Genomic DNA, 19,750 nt, shown 5'->3' with positions numbered 1-19,750 from the left:
GAACATTTCTGTCACTGGTTTAGCCAGAAGTTTCATTCTCTGGAGCTCTTCTCTCCTAAGATCTGGTCCCTGCCTCTCAGCTACAGAAGATGGAGAAGCCCAGAGACATTGCTCACTAATGACTTGGAAATACTGAGGTTTATTCCTAGTTCCCCCCTAGAGTCACAGCCAGGTTTCTCCCTCGGAGGGGCTCTTTGCCGACATTTTGGTTAAGATCTAGGCACTTGTGATTAAGGATCCAGAGAACAAGGATAGAGGAACAGGTATTTGGTACATAAAACACTTAGCTGGAGAGAGAATAATTCTTTGCTAGGACAAATGTCATTGCAGGACAACACTGCAGAGCTCATAGGAAAAAACAGCTTTACCCCCCCCCCCCCCACTGCTTTTTATGAATTCCCCCATGGGCTGAAGGCAAGTGGGCAGAAAAGAGCAGAGCCACGTCTGTGTCTCCCGTAAAACCAGGGACTCCTCGCTGCCCTGGGACTCGGGAAGGGCCGTGCCAGGCAGAGCCCTGCTCCTCAGCTGCTGGGCAGGTAGCAGCCTTTTTGACCTGAGCAGATCTGAAGGCATTTTTCAGGTGAGGGAGGCAGAACCAGGAGTTTCAGCAGACAGGCTCAAAAAGCAAACGCCTGGGAAACACAGGCAGCGAGGCAGGACAAGGCACGGCTGCGCCTTCAGACAAAGGGAAAAACTTCCCCGTCGCAACCGCCAAGCCCTCCTACACCCCAGCCCACGTGCTCCCGGCTTGCATCTGCAGATCAGACACCGGCTCTCCCCTCCTCTCCTTTTTCAGGTGTTACTGCCAAGCTCCCAGCCCACCCCTTCCCTTCTCCAGTTGCTGATCGCTGGGAACGTCCTGCAGCCTCTTCCCAGCTGCACTGCTATCTGTCTGTCTGCTGACACTGGTGCCAGCCTTCCAAAAATGCCTCAGCCCACCTCCCGGTCTTACAAAGATGAGTTTCAGAGCGTCTTTCATTATCAGCTTGGCTTTCCCCTTGCTTCCACCTTTTCGGGAGGGGATCCGCTTCGTTTGGAGGCCACATGCAGCAAGGGCACAGCAGGCAGGATGCTTCTCCACTGGCGGCTGTGCAGGATTAAAGGCTTCACGCATTAATCTCTGCATATGAGGCCTGCCGCTGTGATGGCACTCATCCCCACCAAGAATGAAAGCCATCCCAGAAACGGATGTTTTCTCGGCAGCCGCTCAGAAAGAGTGCTTTTTAATAAGGCGTCCCCAGCGAAGGGGATCGCAGCTGCATTTGCCTATGAATAGTTCTCATGGGAAGTCATTGCTGACCCTTGTCCCCCAGCCCGTGCTGTCAGGATGTCCACAGCCCTCTGGGCTTGATGTAATTACCAACCTGAAATGATTTCCCTTCCTGGCCCCCCCCCCTTGCAGCCGATGTGAGCCTCCCCACACTGGGTCATTAGCCGCTGCAAGCCGTGCAGCCCCATGTACCCCTCCACTTTCTTCGAGGCTTTCTCTCCTACCACCAGCAGCCTCCAGCCTTCCCTCTCGGTGAGTCCTCAGCACACAAAAGCCATTTACTCCATGTTGCTTCTCTGCCTGATTCCCGTGGGACTGGGCTTTGGCATGGGGAGCTGGTCCCAGTAGCACCTGGCCCTGCACCCGGCTGGGGGTGCTCAGGTCTGCAGATGGGCCAGACCTGCCTTGGTCCTACCTAATCACTCCCACCCATGACCAAGAAACAGTGGCGAGACCTTCAAAGCCCTTCCTGGGCCACACTCGGGAACACCAGGTCCTGTGCAGATGTCCCACGCTAAGGGGCACATCGACGCCAGCCAAAACCACGAGACACCAGCTGGGAGGGACCCTTCCCGAGCATCCTGCCACCCGGTAGTGTTTCTATGAGCCCTGAAATCCCAGCGAGGGGGACGGCGCTCCATCTGCAGAGCCAACACTTTGCCTGCATCCATCTTCCCATCCCAGCCTCACCTCAGACCTGCAATTTGGCTGCAGATCAGCCAAGGTGTGGAGGTGCCTCATCTCATCCGTGTAGCTGGGAACCATGAGCCTCAATACCCTGTGGTGCATTTGTGGGAACGGCACCCATCCTACCCGCACCGGCGGGAGCACCAGCACCCCAGCAGCAAGGCTCGAGGCCAAATACGGCAGGGAATGTTGGAAGGCTGACACACCTCAACCATCCTTTGGGCCCAGCTCACTGATGGGGACTGGTGAACAGCCTTCCTCTGTCCCCGTGGTCTGAGCTATCAGTTCCCTGAACGTGGCTTATCCAAGCAAACACGATCACCGACAGAGCTGCCTACACCAACTCTGCCTTCCAATTACCGTTTGAGATTGGCATCAGCTGTCGCCCATGCAGTCACAACCAGCGACAGGTAACATCGCTCATCCGAAAACGGAGGAACAAAATTATTGCCTTGTTACCTCCTTCCCCAAACACTCTCAGCTTGAGGAAATTAGGCAAAAGTAATGCCCCAGAAGAAAGGCACACAGCCTCCCCCGTCTCGCTGCAGTGTACAACCACAATGGTTTCCCACCCCATAATCTTCATTTACTTTCTGGGTAGCTCAGGAAATGCAGTCGCTGACAAGACCGAGGGCAGGATTTCTATGCAAAGCTAGTGACTCAGGAGGGACTTACGAGTTTCTGTGCGAGATTAATGCTTTTTTAAATCCCCATAACTATTAATCATGCAGGTCTTTATCGTTATTTGGTGCAGTGCTTACTCTGAGTGTGGCTCTGTTCACGCAGAGGCCCAGGAGAGCTGATAATCCCCCCTGAGGACCACCCAGCAAAGCCAGCAGTGGCATCTCAAGGGACAGAGCTTGCAGCCAGGTCTCACGGACCTTATGCCACTGCATTATTAAAAGGCACCACAGATGATTTCATGCCAAGTCTTACCATGCCTAAGCCCACGCCAGCAAAGATGAAGATGCTGAGCCTGAGCAGGGTCATCTCCGTGCAGTGATTAGTGAGTTTTCCAATGACCAGACACTGGACAACCTGGGAAAGCAGCACACAAGCAGCATTAAGCCCAGTTTATAACAATTCAAACAAACTGAAAAGAGAACTGCTACAATGCTTCAAGCAAATAAAAGGCAGCAAATGGGTTATTCCCTTGCTTTTTTCTCAAGAAGAAGGGACTTCGCTGTCACAGTGAAGATGTTTCATGGTTTTTAGCGTTTTGCATCCTAGGGATAGATCCATCCTGCAGCTGGAAGTCTTTACTCAGGGTGCACACCTCAGTTTACCATCATTGCTTACCGACCAGCGGTGACTGAAACTTTCTAAAGACACTTGCAGATACAGATTAATTTTTCTAACTAAATCATGACTGTTTTGTTAGATACTAAGGTCTTTATTCTTGACAAGTCCTTCTAAAGACAAACTGTACATTTATACGCAGAGGAGGAAATGCCTCCTTTCCTGTACTGTCTCTTGCCATTATTTTAAACTATAAATATACAATTGGGTGGTTCATCATTTTTAGGCAGGAAAAAAGTATGACGGAGATGCTAATACCCCGTCCTAGCAGTATGCACAGACATGAGAGACTGGGAACTGGTTTTACAGATTTTAAATAAAAGCTGAGGGAGAGGGGGAGTGAAAGAGGAGCAACAAAAAAATGTAAATTGGAGGAAGCATTTGGCTTTTTTTGCAGAGCAAAGATTCCCTCTTTTTATTTCTCTGTTCAGCATCGCCCACACTTCAGGTGATGCTGGCCCAAGTGGACTTGAGAGGACAGAGGCTGGAAGAGATCACTGCGAAGACAAAGCCTGACAGACTGCATTTCAGGGGAGGGACAGATAGGAATCTACTGAGTTTTCTCTGCCTGGAAAGGTTTTGTTTGATCCAAGCAAAAACCCCTGCGACTTGAAAGAAGAGCTCTAGTTCAAAATGCTTTGTTTGGCAGGATGGCTTTGTTTCAATGGCAGTCCATCCTGGAGAAAATGTTGGTCTCTGCTTGGACCTGGAATGATGCTACCCCACGGTCAACCTTCTGTGTTAGTCCTAAGGGTGAAACCCAAACTCAACTGAAAGGAAATGAGTGCAAAATAAGAAAGTAAGTTACTAAAAAGAAAGGAAACATTAAACTATGACAAGCAGTCCAGAAGAAGCAATTTAGGTACTAAAATTTACAAAAGAGCAAAAGGTAAATAGTAATAGAGTGGAAATAAAGTTGACATAAAGAACAGTAGCTACAAACTGAATATATTTCCAACAAGCTAGAACTTAATGGAAACCATCAAAATTCGACCCCTCACTTTGCTTCAGAGCACAAGCAGTTTTTGACATGAGGGCACATCGTGCTGAGCAGACATTTTGGTTCCCAGCAAACGCTTTTCTCGCCTCCTTTTCGTCCCTGTCTCTGCCTTTGGGCAGGGTTGGAGAACTCCGCTCACGTGTGCCTGGCTGCTGCGCGACAGTGGCATAGGCCCCGCGTGTCTCTCCCATGTTGTGTCACCTGCCAAGTGGCCTCAGGGACACTGGTGGACCTGCTGCAGTGTGATGCTGGGATGATGCATGGGCTGACCTGAGTCATCCCGGCCGAAAGCCCTGCTGCGGACACAGGAAGAGGCTGATACCAGCCCTGGCGGCTCCTACTTGGGGTGGGTGGGTGGAGAAGGTGCTGAGTAATGCTTCACCAAGCTGAGGGCTCCTAAAACGAAGAAATGTCATTAACTTTCTGCAAATTCCCAGTCCTTCCTGCCAGCTCGCCTGGCCAGGGCTGTGCTGAGTCACATGGGACGGGGGCTGAGCCCCGTTGCAGGGCATGGCTTGACTCAGCGGTGGCATCACTCAAAACCCAGTTCGGCTTTGCTGAGCCACTGGAGGAAAGGAAACGTTTCTCAATTTGCCCAGACTTGAATTGCACATTTAATTGGGATACACCATGCGGGCACAGCCCAGTCCCTGCCCTTCCTTGAGTCACTGGGGTATATCATCAGCGATGTCCCAGAGCAGCCTGGTCTGATGGCCGTGGGAGTGGCATACCCAAAAATGTCTCTCTCTGTCACTACATGCAAGGAGCTAAGTACAAGCAACAAAGCCAGGCTCTGAGCAGGCAGGACCTGGAGACAGGCAGACCGGGCTGTCCTCAGAGCGAGCGGGGCAGAGGGACGGTTCTTGTGCCAAGGCTGGCATTCAGCATCGGCTTCCCCATCCCTTGGACTGCGGCAAGACGAGTGTGAGGTAAAGCACCACTGCTGAATCAACCAGCTCAGTGATGGGACTTTTTCCAAGGGTGTCAGCCCAAGTCACTCGCTCTCCCCTTGGGGCTGAGCAGCCATCCTTGGGCTGTACAGACTGTAGCCTCCCCACCGGTTACCTGGGCTGCCCGACTCCTTCCCCAGTGCGGTCGCTGCTGACCCAGCCACGAGCTGTGAGCAGGCAAGGCCCACCACCTTGATTTAGGCACTGGATAATGTCTCCAGTCACCAGGAGCTCTGACCTCGCTCCCAGTCTGAATTCAGACCTGAAAACCCATTACTTCCAGCCTGCAGTTTTCCCTGTGCAGCTGCCTGCACAGGCACCTCCGGGAGGAGGAAGAGAAAGGCGGTTCATTTGTGCTCTCCTCTGTAAGGTTTTGGATGTGTGCTGCCATTGCCAGGGGGTAGCCAGGGCATCCCAGACAACTTGGCCGTTGCCACTCCCGTGGACCAGCCCTGGTGGCACTGACGATGCAGCAATGGGATTTATCCTTATTTTTATTCTTGCTGGCATGTTCTGGGCTTTTCCTTTGCACGTAACCTCCTCCTGAGATCGACTGAGATGGGCCTTCCCCTTCTGCATTTCGTTTTGCCTGGATGGTGCCTGCTTTTGTAACCTGACCTCCTTTGAAGTCGGGGAAGAGCCAGTGTACCTGGCTGGAATGCCTTCTGTCATCAATAAACAAAAGAGAGAGGAAATTGTTTGCAAGTGAAATAACAGGCTCTGCCCGTGGCTGTGTACACATGTCACAGGAAAAACCAACTCATTTTTTCTTCTCCCCCCCCTCCCCCCCCGCCTTTCTTTAAAGGCAAATAAGTCTCCCAATAAATGTACAAGAACAGTCAAATCTCTTCTTGTTGTTATGCTGCATTCACCAAACTGAGGATTCATTATACTGGTTCAGCTGATCAGATAGAAAAATACTCTCTAACTCTATCATTGTGTTTGATTTCTGGGAAGGCAGCAGCTCCTATTTGCTCAGAAGAGCGAATTACCCATTTCATTGTTAACCTCACTACCAAATTTCAGGAATCTCTTATAGGATGGAAAGGATTGTTGTTGTTTGAAGGTTTAAGGCGCTGGTTTTTGGAAGTCTTTTGAACAGTGAAGCACTAGCCTTGCTGCATGGAGCCACTGCTGAGCAGGACTGGCCCCTACAAGTAGCTAATCCCATCGGTGGAGGTTAGAGCAGTTACTCAGATGCTCAGCTGGTCCTCTGTGCTCAGCAGGCACAGGACTATTTACACAGATTCTTCTATCAGCACTGAGCAAAAGCTTGATGGAGCCCAGCAATAAAATAACTTCCCTTTCACCTAAGAGCCTGGAAATGAAAAGACGTGAGAAGGTTGGAGAGGCAGGCACAGCAGGTCAGATAAGCTGGTAGAGCCTAGCAGAGAAGATGCAGGGCCCCATCCCTAGCGCAGATAGCATGATTCACATCAGAGGCGGCCTCCCACGCACTGGACCCGTATCTCTTGCCTTTGAAATTGTGCCTGGCTGGCAGTTCCCAGGGTGAGCGCACTGCCGGCTGGGGTGGGACACTTGGGTGGGCACTGGCCAGGGCAGTGGGCAACGAAAATCACAAGGCTTTCTGCACAGGCTGAAGGTGGTGCAAAACCTTGGGTGGGGTAAAGGGAAGTTGTTTTACTGACATGGTGATGCAGAAAGCACTTGAGAAGTAGTTCTGGTCTTGCAGAGGAGCAGGAGGGCGGTGGGACTGGAAGGAGAGCTGAAGGTGAGGATCAAACTGCTGAAGGCAGCACTTTGCTGAACAGGGGGAAGAGGACCTTGTGTTTTGCAAACTCCAGTCTAATCACTTTCTTTCCCCCTTCAACCCACCCCCCTCCACAGATTTAAATCCTTCAAAGCAAGGAAACTGGAGAACTTTCTGTTTGTTGTTGCAAGGTCCTTTCACTGAGTGGGTTTTCCCCCTAGGCATACCTGGCTGTAATTAAATACCCGGCTCTTTAATCATCTCTTGCTGTGCAGGGGAAAGAAGAAAAAGACAAGAGGGACAGACTGGTGATAAGATGATACGCAATGTAAATCTCCCCGCCAGGAATCTCTCTCATCTTTTCAGGATCACTCCGTACCAACTTGTCCCTCCAGAAGCTGCACAGCTAGAGGTGGAGTTTGTATAACAATACAAATTTAAATGCAGTAAATAAAACAGATGTCTTATGATTTCTTGATCCTCAGGGTTATAAATATCTACCCCTTTGCCCCACCCAGAGTTTTCGTTTGGTGCATTTTGCTTTGGTTTTTTGGAGAAAAAGTTCTAAAAGGAAAGCTTCCCCCACCCCCTCTTGCAGTTTGAAACCTAAGCATCAGATGTGACTTTAGATACCAACCAGGGACTCCAGTGTTTCGCTTGCCTAATCCTCCGGCAGCACTTTCCAAGCCAGGTACTACACCTGGAAGTTCTCCATACTATTGCGCTCACAAAAAAGCTGGAGCCTAGGTCTGCTTCTGCCCATTATGCAAAGTTAAATTATTTTAAATCATTGTGAAATTAGTTATTCTCTGAAGGGAGACTGAATGACATCTCACACTCACAGACATTCACTACAAGGGAAATCTCATTCGCATGGCTTCTGAAAAGATGGGAGCCCAGCCCCGGAGGACAGAAGGATTGCATCTGCAACAGGCTCTCGCACCCCTTGCCTGGAGACCCACCAGCGATCAGATAAAGATGTTTCAAACATACCATGAACAAGGGAAACCTGCAACCCAAGATGCCTGGCGCAGAGGCACCCCTCCTGCTGTCTGCCTTCCCCTCCTCATTTCGTTATCTACCACCCAACTCCTCCTCCTTGGCTTAAGCTGGCACAGCCCCAGCTCATCAGACAGCCTCATGCTATCAGAGTGCTTCAGGGATCACCGAAGAGCCCTGGATTGCTTGAATCACCCCCCACTTGCTATTTTCACTTCTCCATCAGCCCACTCCAGCCTCGGTCATATTTCATTTTCTAAGCAACAACTTCATTTCCCCATCAGACAGCTCTTTGTCCTGATGCTATGACACCGCCTTCCCAGCACCCTTCTCTGACCTCATTTGCCTCTGTCCCAGCCCAGAAGTAAGCCCCCTTCCCACCCGCACTGCACTTAAGCCTGCCCCACACTTTCCAGTATCCTCTGCTATTAGATGATGCTCTCTGCCTAACCACAAACAGTAAATTGGGACCAGCTCTTGGGTCAGTGCTTCATTCAGAGAGCCAGGAAGCCCCCATTCCCCACGGTCAGGTACTCCCGTGGGAAACTTTACAACAATGCATCAGCAGACATACTACTTTGGGCCACTCAGGTCTCCACGAGACAGGCTGGGAGCAGCAGCAAGGCAACCTACGTCCCTCCATGCAAGCGTACAAGTGGCAGCAAGGAGATGTCCCACCAGTGCTAGAGAGAAGGGCAGCCATGCTGTGGGCAGCCAACCTGGCGAAGGGAAGAGGGTGCCAAGGATGCCCCTTGCTGTGAGTCGTGGTCAGTGGTGCTACGTGCACGGCATTGCAAGGAGAAAACCCACCACCAGCACCAGATCAGCCACTTCACCTCTAGCAAGTGCCGTGAACCATTCCCATGTGGACAGAGCTGATGCTCCCAGCAAGGCAGCAACCAAGACAGGTGCTCTGGGGAGTAGCTAGCCAAAGCCCGTGAGGCTCTTGGGCTCCAAAACCTGGCTCCGAATCCACCTTTCACACCTGCAGGGATCCTCTCAGGCTGGGCATGAGGCACCCTACCAAATGCTGGGGTCCTGTGGGGTCATAAAGTGACAAGATGGGACCAAACATGACGAGGTGAGGCTGAGGAGCTCTGGACAGGATCCCTCAAGAGTGCTGCCTGAATTAGTGAGGTGGCTAACTAACATCCTCCATCTGCAATGGTGGCAAACACCTCACCTCCTGTGGGGTTGGTGTTTCTGTGCTGATCTCCCCGTGCAAAGAGCTGTTTGAGATGCTGATGACAAGGTACTTCAGTGGCATAAAAATTAGGTGGACTGACCCAAAGCCGTTCAAAATTTCCTCTCTAGGTGCTCTACAGGTGGCTTGAGTAGGAGGAACGGTGAGTAATAGAGATGTTTACAGTGCATTGACCGCTTCTCACCACAGCAGGTTAAATGAGGCCGAGAAGCTGAAAAAATGGGTTAAGCAATTGGAGCATAATATCCTTGGGGTGGGAGAGGAAAGTGGGGAAGAGACCATGGCTATTTGAGTCATTCTGGATACTGCTGATAGGCCTGGGAAAGGGGGCTGCAACATCACCTTGTGTGCAAGAGGAAGGTGTTCATTTTGAGAAGATTTCATTAAAAAGTAGAAACTACAACAACACAAAGAAATAGTATTACTGAAAATTGACAGGCATTGGCAAACCAGGCAATGCTTTTGTCAGTGTTTGACTTTTGGGGAAGACCTGAGTAAAGGGCTCAGCTAAGCCTTTCTCGCTGTGCACTTTGAAGCTGCTTAGTGCATGCAACATGTACTGGGAGTAGGCGAGACCCTGGGACACGGTGCTGGGTGTACCAGCTGGCTGTGCCGCACAACCGCCCAGGCACTGTGTTCAATATCTACAGGGAGGTTTAAAGTAAACAGGACATGGTTTGATTCTTATTTTCCCCTTCATTTATGTGACATCTGCTCCCATCCATAAAAGTCCTCAAACACAACCCATTTTCAGATCCAGGTAGAGATGCAAATGAGGGGGACACGTTTCCTCTAACAGGTGGGCTCAGAGCAAGTCCAGGAGAATGGGAAAACCCTCACAGTGCATCTGAAACACCAGCTTAGACAACACGAAGGTGCACAAGCAGCTCTGGGGCTTGGCAGTACAAAGCCAGCACACATTGTATTCCCTGCATACATCTTCCACTGGAGAAAACCTGACAAGAAGGCAGCCGTGAGACATCAACTCGGTCACTATCTGCAAAAGGTATCTTTGGGTGGTTCTAGCCAGAGACCTGATCTGAAAGTAAAGACACAAATTCTAATGTTTTACAATAATTTAGAAGCCAGATGGTGAGAGTATTGTTCGGATCAGTTAAGGATCTAGTCCGGCATAAACTAGAGAAGAGTTTGGAACTGCCAGTGATAAAGTGGAAAGAACAAGCAACAAAGCAGAAAGCAGTGCTTTGCAAACTCTTGGGCAAGATGCCTTTGTTGCCACCAGGAATCAGCCGTCCTGGGCTTTTAAAAAAATAAAGTATTTTTTCCCCTTTCCTTTGTGGTGTTCTGACAGCAAACCTCAATGCACATCATCAAGAAGTTTGTACCCTACGACCACTTCACGCCAGTATTTCTGATGTCCACAGCTGGGCATTGCAGAACATGCATAGCAGCGCAGACAGAAACTGCACAGATAGATGAAAGAAAACTGCCTGGCTGACAAGAGCTGGTTTCTGTGTCAAATGATCCAAGGCAAAGACTCCCCAGCAGAGCAGATGCTGCGCCCAAGCCCGTAGGCCACCTGGGTTAGATCGTGGTAATAGGTACGATTGATCTCTGGGGGATGAAGCCCTGTGACTGTGGGAAGGGTCAGGTCCCTGGTTGGCACTGACATCTGATTATTCATTAGGAAGCAGAGTGAATGCTATAATTCCCGTATCTTCCAGGGCTGTATCTGTATGTAGGGTGCACTGGCACGGCAGCACAAGTAACCTCATCTACAGTAGTTTCATCCAAACTAACCTGGGAAACAATAGCGTTGAAGACAGACAGATATCCCAGGCATAACCAGCAGTGTTGTGAAGACAAATATCCTGGACCTGACAGTAGCGTCCAAGCTCCATATAGCAACATGAAACTTCTCCTGCCCCGCCTGTACAAGTGCTATTGCTGCCCAGCTTGAAACAAGCACACCATAGCCATGCTGCCACCCCAAATCTGGTTTCAGTGCAGACATGTGTAACAGGGATTTAACTGGTATGTCTAAGAGCACAGTTGCTGGGGAGTCCCTCTACATTCAAAGGGGGAAGCAGATATCAGAAGGTGACTCATCTCTTCTGAAAACAGTGGTTCCTGCAGATCCTGGTCTAGGAGGCAGCGTACAAAGACTAACACAGGGAAAGCCTCTGTAGCGGTGGAATTTGGGTCGGAAGTGTGCTTTGAAAGGAAGCTGCCGATCACTCCACTTGTCACGCTGTTTCCATGCTGTGGTGTGGTAAACTGGTTTTCTTTCCGGTAAGGCTGGATGGGAGAATGCATCCAACTGGTAGCAGATGTTGAGCTCCAGGGACTGAGAGACAGCTAGTCCAAAGCCACCCTCCAGAATGGACATGGCAAAGGCACCAGCTCCTCTGCTCCAGACAGTTCACTCTGCAGACTCTACTTGCTGATGTGTGGCCATGCTCATCAGCTGCTCTACTGGGATGCCCAGATTTGCTGAAACCAGGGCAGAGCCTAAGTAACTGGCAACACCGTGCCAAATCCAAATCACAAGGGAAGCAACTAAAGCTGCCATTTCCCAGATGAGAAGCTCCTCCAGATCCCATAGGAACACTGTGGCAATGCCCAGGAAATGAAGGCAGATTTAATAACGAGACCACCCTCCCTCCGGATATTGCTTAACTTGCATTCCTACCTTGGGGCTTGCTTATAACCATTTGCTGCTCTTTCTGCAAAATTATCAGCTTCTTTCTCTGAAAGGAACATTCTGCTGTGACATAACACCTTTTTTTTTGGCCCTGCTACTGCTTAATTCAGCTGACTTTTCCCTTTTACACATTTTGGTAGCCTCCTAACCATGTTCCATTGCCCACCTTTTTGGATTTTTTTTGTTTTGGAAAGTACAAGCTTGCTATGCTTGTTTCCACACAGCAGAAAAAAGTCTCTCCTCTACACTGAAGGCATCTGTGAAAAAAACAGTACAATCATCTACTTACATAAATTTACAGGGTGCTACTAAGTACATGTAAATTAGCTAATTTGCACCAGGGAAAACCTTTGTCAGGGCACTTTAGCTTCAATGTAAGTTTTCTTAAAAAAACAAGGACAACATGTCAGTCCAAAGAAATTTTAGCTCCACAGCTTAAAGATCAGCAAAGAAGGACAAGGGGAAGAAAGCTTTCAGGACACTCCCTTGCTCCGATTCCTTCGTATTCCAAAGAACAGAATAAATTTGGAGTCACTTCTATTTTTTGAGACCAAGTGCCACATGACAGAGCTAGGACTTACCTATCAATATTACACCTGGATTTGGAAGAGCATGTGTCAAAAAGGTGGCAAATTAGATAGCTGTGTGGCAAGAGGGGGACTTCCACTTCGCTTACCATTTGAAGGACACCAAAATACGACATCAGGTATCCAGACTCCACTGCTTCCAAGCCAAAGAAATCCATAGAGATGATAGAAAACATTATCAGGAACAATCCTAGAGGGAGAGTTAATGAAAAGCACATATCAATATGCTTGCACTGCATATAGTGGCCCAGACCCTGCTCCCAATCACCTCCAGTATGAGTCAGTAGCTCTCCCTGGAGTTGCCAGGACTGGATATAAACACAAGCAGAAACCTATTTAAAGTCAGTGTAGTAATTTAATCTTTAAATGTTAACTTTTTCCCCCCACTTACTTTCATCTTTAAATAATGTGACTATGTAGGCTGTAGATTCAGCTGTTTATTATAAACTGGTAAATATTTGTATCACCAAAGCCAGACTAACCATTAAGACAGCTAGAAAACATTTGTTCAGACAAGACTGTAACCATAAAAATAATCAGATTGGATTCCTCACCCCTTTTGCCTGACTTAAGATTTTCACCATGGGGAACAACGCTGTGACATCAGCCTAAATACAGTGGTTTCACTGCACACCTCGGCAATGACATTGGTGGCACATGAAATATCTCTTGCGTGGACTGATACGTCAACACGAGCGGTCAGGGAAGTATGGACAGAAACAGCACAGGCTGGGTTTGCTTTTCAATTAAGGCAATTTCTGGAACGCATAACGGAAAATGCCCACTCAATCTCACATGAAAATACAATAGTGTGTGTTTCCCCCATCACAAACACAAAGGCAGACACACGTACACACACTCCCGTCGTACACAAGGAGCCACTGAATTAAAAATATTATGACAGAACATGGCTCTCAAAGAGTGGTATGGGGTAGGAGGCTGCTGCCTCCCCTAGTGCCCTGTGCACCTCAGACGGACCAAGACAGTAGGAAACGGGGGCTCTCTGCATGTGAACAACCCCCCAGCATGCCTGTCGGAGACCACTGGCACTGCTGCGGGAAGGAGAGGAGAGAGGACAATCTTTAGGGGTCCTGCCCTTCCTTGTAGGATCCTCCGAGGTACAAAGACTCTGTAAATATGGAACTGTGGTCCTCTCCTTCCTGAAGAAAACAGAGCTCAGCAGGCAACGTGTGAGGACCGAGAAGACAGCTAGTGGCCTAGCAAAGTGAGTCACTAACTTTGTGGCATAGGAAGCATTTGCTGGCATTTCCCAAAAGCGTGAGGAAAGCGATCCCAAACTGCTGACACCATGGAGGACTTGCACCCTTACAAACCAGTGCAACTCCACCATATCTAGTAGCCCAACGGTGCCACTACCAGTGGAGCACCTGCAGCAGTGAGGACCTCCCTCCAAGCATCCCAAACCTTTGCCTTGAGGGACAACCACCCTCCCACCCCAGGACCTGCCACAAAGCCTTCCCGAACCCCACCGGAGTCACCTCTTCCCCCCCTAATGGGGACAGCTGCACACCAACTGGCCCCACAGAGTTGGGGGGGAGGGGCGGGGGGCAGGAAGGGTGCCCTGCTCTGCTGCTCTCCTGATATTTGGAGAAGGTGCTGGGGAGCTGGGGCTCATGAGGATTTATGGTTTTGCCACTCCCCTCTGCAGAGAGCACCCCGTACTTTGAAATCGCTCTTAGCTCAAAGCCAGCTTAAGGTAACATGCAAATAACAAATATTTACTCACAACATCCAAACCAGGCAACAGCATTGCACATGTTTATAAAAGGCACACGTGAAGAAATGAAAGAAAAACCACACTTTGTTTCACATGCAGGAAGATTAGATTGAAGCGGGCGCTTGCCCTTCATCCTGCTGCCCCACTCAGGTACCACCTAGGAGGGGCTCAACCTTCCTACATACCTGATGCTTCTTCCTGGTGCCATGTGCCTGCTTCTACAGCTCCTCTCCCCTTTGAAGTCCCTCATCGAGTTAAGGCAGATTTGGATCTTTCTCCTCCAAATTAGCTGATTTCTTTCAGAGCAGGGGGATAGGCTGTGCTCTTTAATCAGCGTTACACATTGCACGGCTCCCCTGGAGATGCAAATGTCTCTTCTTAGGATGGGTGTCCCTGTGCCTGCGTGGTCACTTAAAGCTACCTGGACAAGGGAGACCCCCTTGCCCCACTTCTTCCTAGCAACTAAAGGTGTTTCTCCCACGGGCCACACATCTCTTGGTGAAACCCACAAGGGAAGGCCCAGATTGAACTCAAAAGATTTTATGCTCATTGGAACAAGCATTTCTTACAAAGATCTCAGCAGGTCCCATCTGGGTGGGCTGCAGGTCAGCTGCATGCGGCCACATGAGTAATGTACCCACCCTGAGGTGGGCTTGCTGGGGTGGCGTGTTCCCAGGCTCTTCTGGGGACAGAAAAAGCCCACACAGGAGCTGCCCAGATAAGCCTCAATCCATACTTTTTCAGGTTTTCCACAGGTTTTCAACAGGAAAAAAACCCCAAAATGCCAAAAAATATCCTCGGAAACCTTGCCTTTTGTTACGGGGGTCTAAATAAGGGGTGAACTCCTTAGAAAACCTGGCACCGGTGGGATGAGTAACTAGGGTTACGCAGCAGAAGGCAGGTAAATGGTTGCAAGATAAAGGTGAGAAAAAGCACCAAGGGGATGCAGGAGTGCAAACCATATTTTAAAAAAAAAAAAAGACATGACATTTCTAAAAGCAGCCCGTGCCTTCAGAAGGCCAGTTTAGCAATCCTTATGGAGAGCTGGTGTGAGCAGGTGAGCATGGCCTCTGAGAGGTCGTCTCAGCCCTCCCATACTGGACTGCAAACGTGATGGGATGCAGAGCCCTAGGGCTCACTGCAAAATCCTGTTCCACATGTTATAGAGGGTCCTTTTAAAAATGGGACACAGGTGTAAAACAATTATGCTGTAACCAGATTTTCCAAAGGGATTAGGCAGGTAATGATCCATACAAGCAGCTCTTCATCAGTATTTTCAAGGTCCTGGCGATCTGTTGTCAGTAAGAGGTATGTTTGACATTTTTATCCTCGTGTTTTCTTTTCTGTCTCTTTTCTACCGCAGTGCAGAAAGGCTCTCTTTTCCCAGGCCAGCTGAGAACATAATTCAGCTGTGCTGGAGTGGTCTGCTGCCCATCCATCCCGGAGCAGCTACGCTCCTGCAAGAGGCACGGAGCCCATGTCTCTGCCTTTATGCAACACAAGGAGGAAGTTCCCAGCCCTGCAGCCCTCCCAGGGAGGTTCTTTCAGTCTCAAACAAGCTAATTTTAGACAACAATGAGGTCCATAAGGAACAGAGGATTTTCTTCTGTGTATATCACACACTTGTTTACAAAGTAAATAGAGAATGGTCTGTAATTTGGGTGATCTAATTAATTACACAGTTGCAGCCTGGAGATGAAAGGTAAACGAGCTCATGAGGAGCTGAGCCTCCACCTCTGAGCTGCAGAGAAGTAGGTGATGACCAAATCCCCTTTCAGCTGCCATCACATGGGCAGTCATCTGAAGTGGAGACCTGCAGAGAAGTCACCAGGATTTTAATCACTCCTCACTATAGTGCAAGCACTATACCTGTAGCAGGAGTGCGTCACGTGAACCCATTCCTACTCTTACGGAAATACTCCCAGCCGTTCCAGTGACAGACTGTAAGCCCACGTTCTGCCTTAAATCTCAGTTTCACTGTCTCCATACTCTTTGCCTAGAAGTTCCCTTGCATTTTTGGGCAGAGGATGTTTATTTTGGTTGGCTGCACGTTCTTGCTGTGCATGGGAAAAGAAGAATGTCTTCTGCAACAGGGAGGAATTTGCATTTCAGCAGGGATGACTAAAACAAAGTGCACCTCATCCAGCCTTTGGAAAAAGGAAAGCGCACAGGAAATTACCGCGCAGACTGCATTGGATGCGGTCTCAGGCATTTTTAAACAGAGACATGAATGCTACTTTAAGCTGAGAAATAAGCCAGAATCAGCAAAGAAAACCCTCTGAAAACATAATTTCATTGTCTTGTTCTGTGAAATTCTGTTATTTTTAAACACTTTTTAAAATACAGTTTTAAAAGTTTAGCTTCATAAGAACCAAAAAAGTGCACTATTAGGGCAAGCCAACCGTCCATCAAGACTGTATGTTCTCTCCAGCACTGGAGGTAGGACCAACTGGCGTTACTGATCTCAGAGAATTACAGTTCTCAAAAAGAGAAAAAGAAAAAAAATCAGAAATCCTTTACTTCCCTGAATGTTACTCTACAGTTACAGTCAGGCTTGCTCTCCACCAGCCTTAGCAAGGAGTAACAGAGGAACCTGACCAAGCTCAGAAATGCCATCCCCGTCTTATTCAGCCACTCTCCACTGCCAGATCTACTTTCATTTGTAAACTGAATTTACAGTTTACAAATTAGAATTTAATTTGTAAATCACGTTTTATATTATTTAAACTTCAAAGGATTCTCCAATGTAGATGAACTGGGAAAAGATGCAAAGTATAAAAGCTAAGGTGCCTTAAATACTCTCTTGGGATCTTTTTTGGAAGGGAAGTGCCTTAGTTTGCTTAGATGCCTGATGTACACGTGTTTTGATGTACACAAAATTCAGTTCTTGAAACCATAATCAAGAGAAACTGCACTTTTAGGTTTGCCGGGGAAAAGACCTGTGAAGGCTCCTTGTGTGGAAGGGGCAGAGAACATCACCTTGTCCTTACACTGCCACTAACAAGGCTGATGTGCTGGCCTGTCTAGAGACAAGCCGGGGGAACAACGATAAAGTGTAGGCAAAATGAAATTTTATTAAATTGTGGCCAAGGATATGTATAGCCCAGCAAATATGGACATATGGACCATGTCAGGACAGCAACTGACTCAAAGGGACCAGGGAAACAGGTAGGTCTGGGATTGGTTTGAGGTAGCAGTGGGTTCCTACTATGATGCAAAAACCTGAGCAGAATATATAAAGAGAAGAACAAGTACCACCATGAACATGCAAGGGAAGAAACATGCTGTGCCTCCCCTACACGCAGCCAACAGAGTGTCCACAGCCTCTTGTCCAGCAATAGCTTTTTGTTGTTGAGAAAAAGGTTAGGGTACACATAACCCTTAAAATCACTAAGTAAAACCAGGAAGTACCTCAGTGTTTCTGGCACAGTACAAATTATTTCCCTCTGCTCTGAAAAGATCACAGCCTGAATAGAAATGATAGACAAGGGAAAAAAAGACCAAAACAAAAAACATTTACAGCCGGGGGATGGAGTAGTGAGATTAAGTGATTTGCCAAAAGTCACAGAAGCAGCCTGTGACAAGTAGTCTGTTCTACATTAAGTCCCAGGGGTTTGACCCTATGTAGCTGAGAGCATTTGAAAGCATCCAGCATCGAGTTAGGAGCTGAATCCTCACTGCTCCATGATCAAACGCAATGTGCTTTCAGTAACTTGAGACAAGCTTGGTCTACAGTGTATGTCATCTTATTTTAAATACAGCAGCAATCATGGGTAATGGGTGAGATTTACCTATGGGAAATCCAGCAAAGACCTTGACTATGAAAACTTCCATTACTCCCGGAAACTTCATCAGCCGTAGGATTTCTCTGATGCTAAACACACTGCCAGACTGTGATGTGCCTACACAAGATGACATATTGATTAATACTCTATTAGAGGCAGGAAGCAAGAAACTCTGAGACTGCTAGTTCAGATTCACCACCACCTTTCTGAAAAGGTGCCTCTGCAGCACCAGCTTTCTGCTGATGCAGGGGGTTGGGAGCTGGTGCCAGGTCTGCATGCAGAGGACCCCCCTGAGACAGAAGGATTGCCTCCATGCTGGGCCAAACTAACCCCCAGCAAGGGGTTCTAAGATGCACAGCAAGCACTGGGCTGGAAGCCTGCAATTCTGCATGGCAGAGTGGTCAACAGGTAGGGAATAATTTAGCCTTCCACAAACACAGCTTAGGCATTAAAGTGTCAGAGTTTCAAGGTTGGCATCTTTTTGCCCTTAAATGCAACCCCAAGTCCTTTAGCAGTCCCTGCAGCATGCCAACCCCCATTCCTATTCATGTGCTATTTGTCAGAAACACTAAATACTTACTGTGCTCCATCACACAATAGTCTGACTTTGGTTTAGCCTGCAAAGGGATCCAAACCATTGCTATCATGGTATTTATCAGGTTTCCCACCAGTGCAACATATACAGGAAAAAAAGTGCTGCAAACAGAAAAAATACAGGTTAGGCGGATAAATATCATGAACAAGACATTTATACCTCTACACTGCAAAGGCTTGGGCACCTGGATGAGGAACAATCCTCTTAAAGTTGCAGTACATAAGGCTATAAAAGAGCTCACATCCTTTCATGGAGGCTTTGGATATGACGACGGTTTGAAATTTCACCAAAAGATGGCTAATGCCATCAAGATAGTTTCTCATTTGTATTAATAATAGGGTACAATACAATGCTTTTAAATCTGTAAGCATCAGGGGAAAGGAGCCCCTCTTGGTTTAATGAAGCCTATAAATCTTCCCACAGAAAGCACAGCATCTGCTTGTTAGGATCCATCTAATCCCCCATCTAATCCCCAACTGAATTCATCTAAATATAATCTCAATCCTTAAAATTTCTCAGCGAAGTCAAATGAAGTTAAGTAAAGGGAAGAAAGTACTCAAGATGATTAAGGATGGTAGAATACAGCCCAGACTACAACCAGAACTGAAACCACCTGAGATACAATACCACTTGAAAAGGAGCTGCTAAAAATAATAAACACAGAGAGAGTGAGTAAACAGCACTTTGATTGATGCACCTACTTGTCTCCAAAGGTGCCCAAACCCAAATCAACAACCCTTCAACTGTCCATCAGAGCCCCAAATGTTGGAACTTTAACAGAAGTGGGGCCACATCCTTAAACATAGACACAGTGAACAGTGATTATTAACAGTAGTTGTACAATGACAAAAAGGAACAATTACAACCTATCTAACAAACCCAAACACAAACCATATAAAACTCAAGAGAGTCAATAATAAACCCCCCAATTATTACTGTCCTCTTAGAGGAGAAGATTAGGAAATGACTCCTCCTAGCCTTTAAGGACATGTGGGAAGATTTCAGACTCTGAAGGGCTTTAGCTCTGCCAAACAGGTGGAGCAAAATCCAGGGCTGGAAGACTGAAACTCAGGAGAGTTAAGCTGAAAACAAAGGGAGAAGCATGTTTGTTTTTAACAGTGAGAGCAATTATCCACTAAACCAGCTCATTAAAAGTCTCCACCATCATGGGAACCCTGTTAGTTGAAGGATTTCATAAAACATGTGCTTCAAATGTACCGCAGGATGCAGTCTGGGGTGGGAATGCCCAGCAGAAACACC

At 48.0% G+C, this 19,750-nt stretch overlaps 1 protein-coding gene across 2 annotated transcripts in view; it reads right to left on the bottom strand.

Moving 5' to 3' along the window:
- The window catches only part of SLC22A18 (solute carrier family 22 member 18), a 59,766-nt gene that overhangs the window by 6,317 nt on the left and 33,699 nt on the right, over window positions 1-19,750 (bottom strand). Inside the window, exons 5-8 of one of the 2 annotated variants that reach the window (XM_056354574.1) lie at window positions 18,476-18,591; window positions 17,902-18,012; window positions 12,462-12,562; window positions 2,894-2,995 (exon numbers count right to left, since the gene is read on the bottom strand). In XM_056354574.1, the coding sequence (XP_056210549.1) occupies window positions 2,894-2,995; window positions 12,462-12,562; window positions 17,902-18,012; window positions 18,476-18,591 (430 nt within the window). The remainder of the gene's footprint in view (window positions 1-2,893; window positions 2,996-12,461; window positions 12,563-17,901; window positions 18,013-18,475; window positions 18,592-19,750) is intronic. The other variant, XM_056354575.1, reaches the window with a different exon arrangement.

Source organism: Falco biarmicus, chromosome 10 (assembly GCF_023638135.1).
Source record: "Falco biarmicus isolate bFalBia1 chromosome 10, bFalBia1.pri, whole genome shotgun sequence".
Lineage (NCBI taxonomy): Eukaryota > Metazoa > Chordata > Aves > Falconiformes > Falconidae > Falco > Falco biarmicus.
Note: the sequence above shows the minus strand (reverse complement) of the source record. Positions and strands in the feature narration are given on the sequence as shown.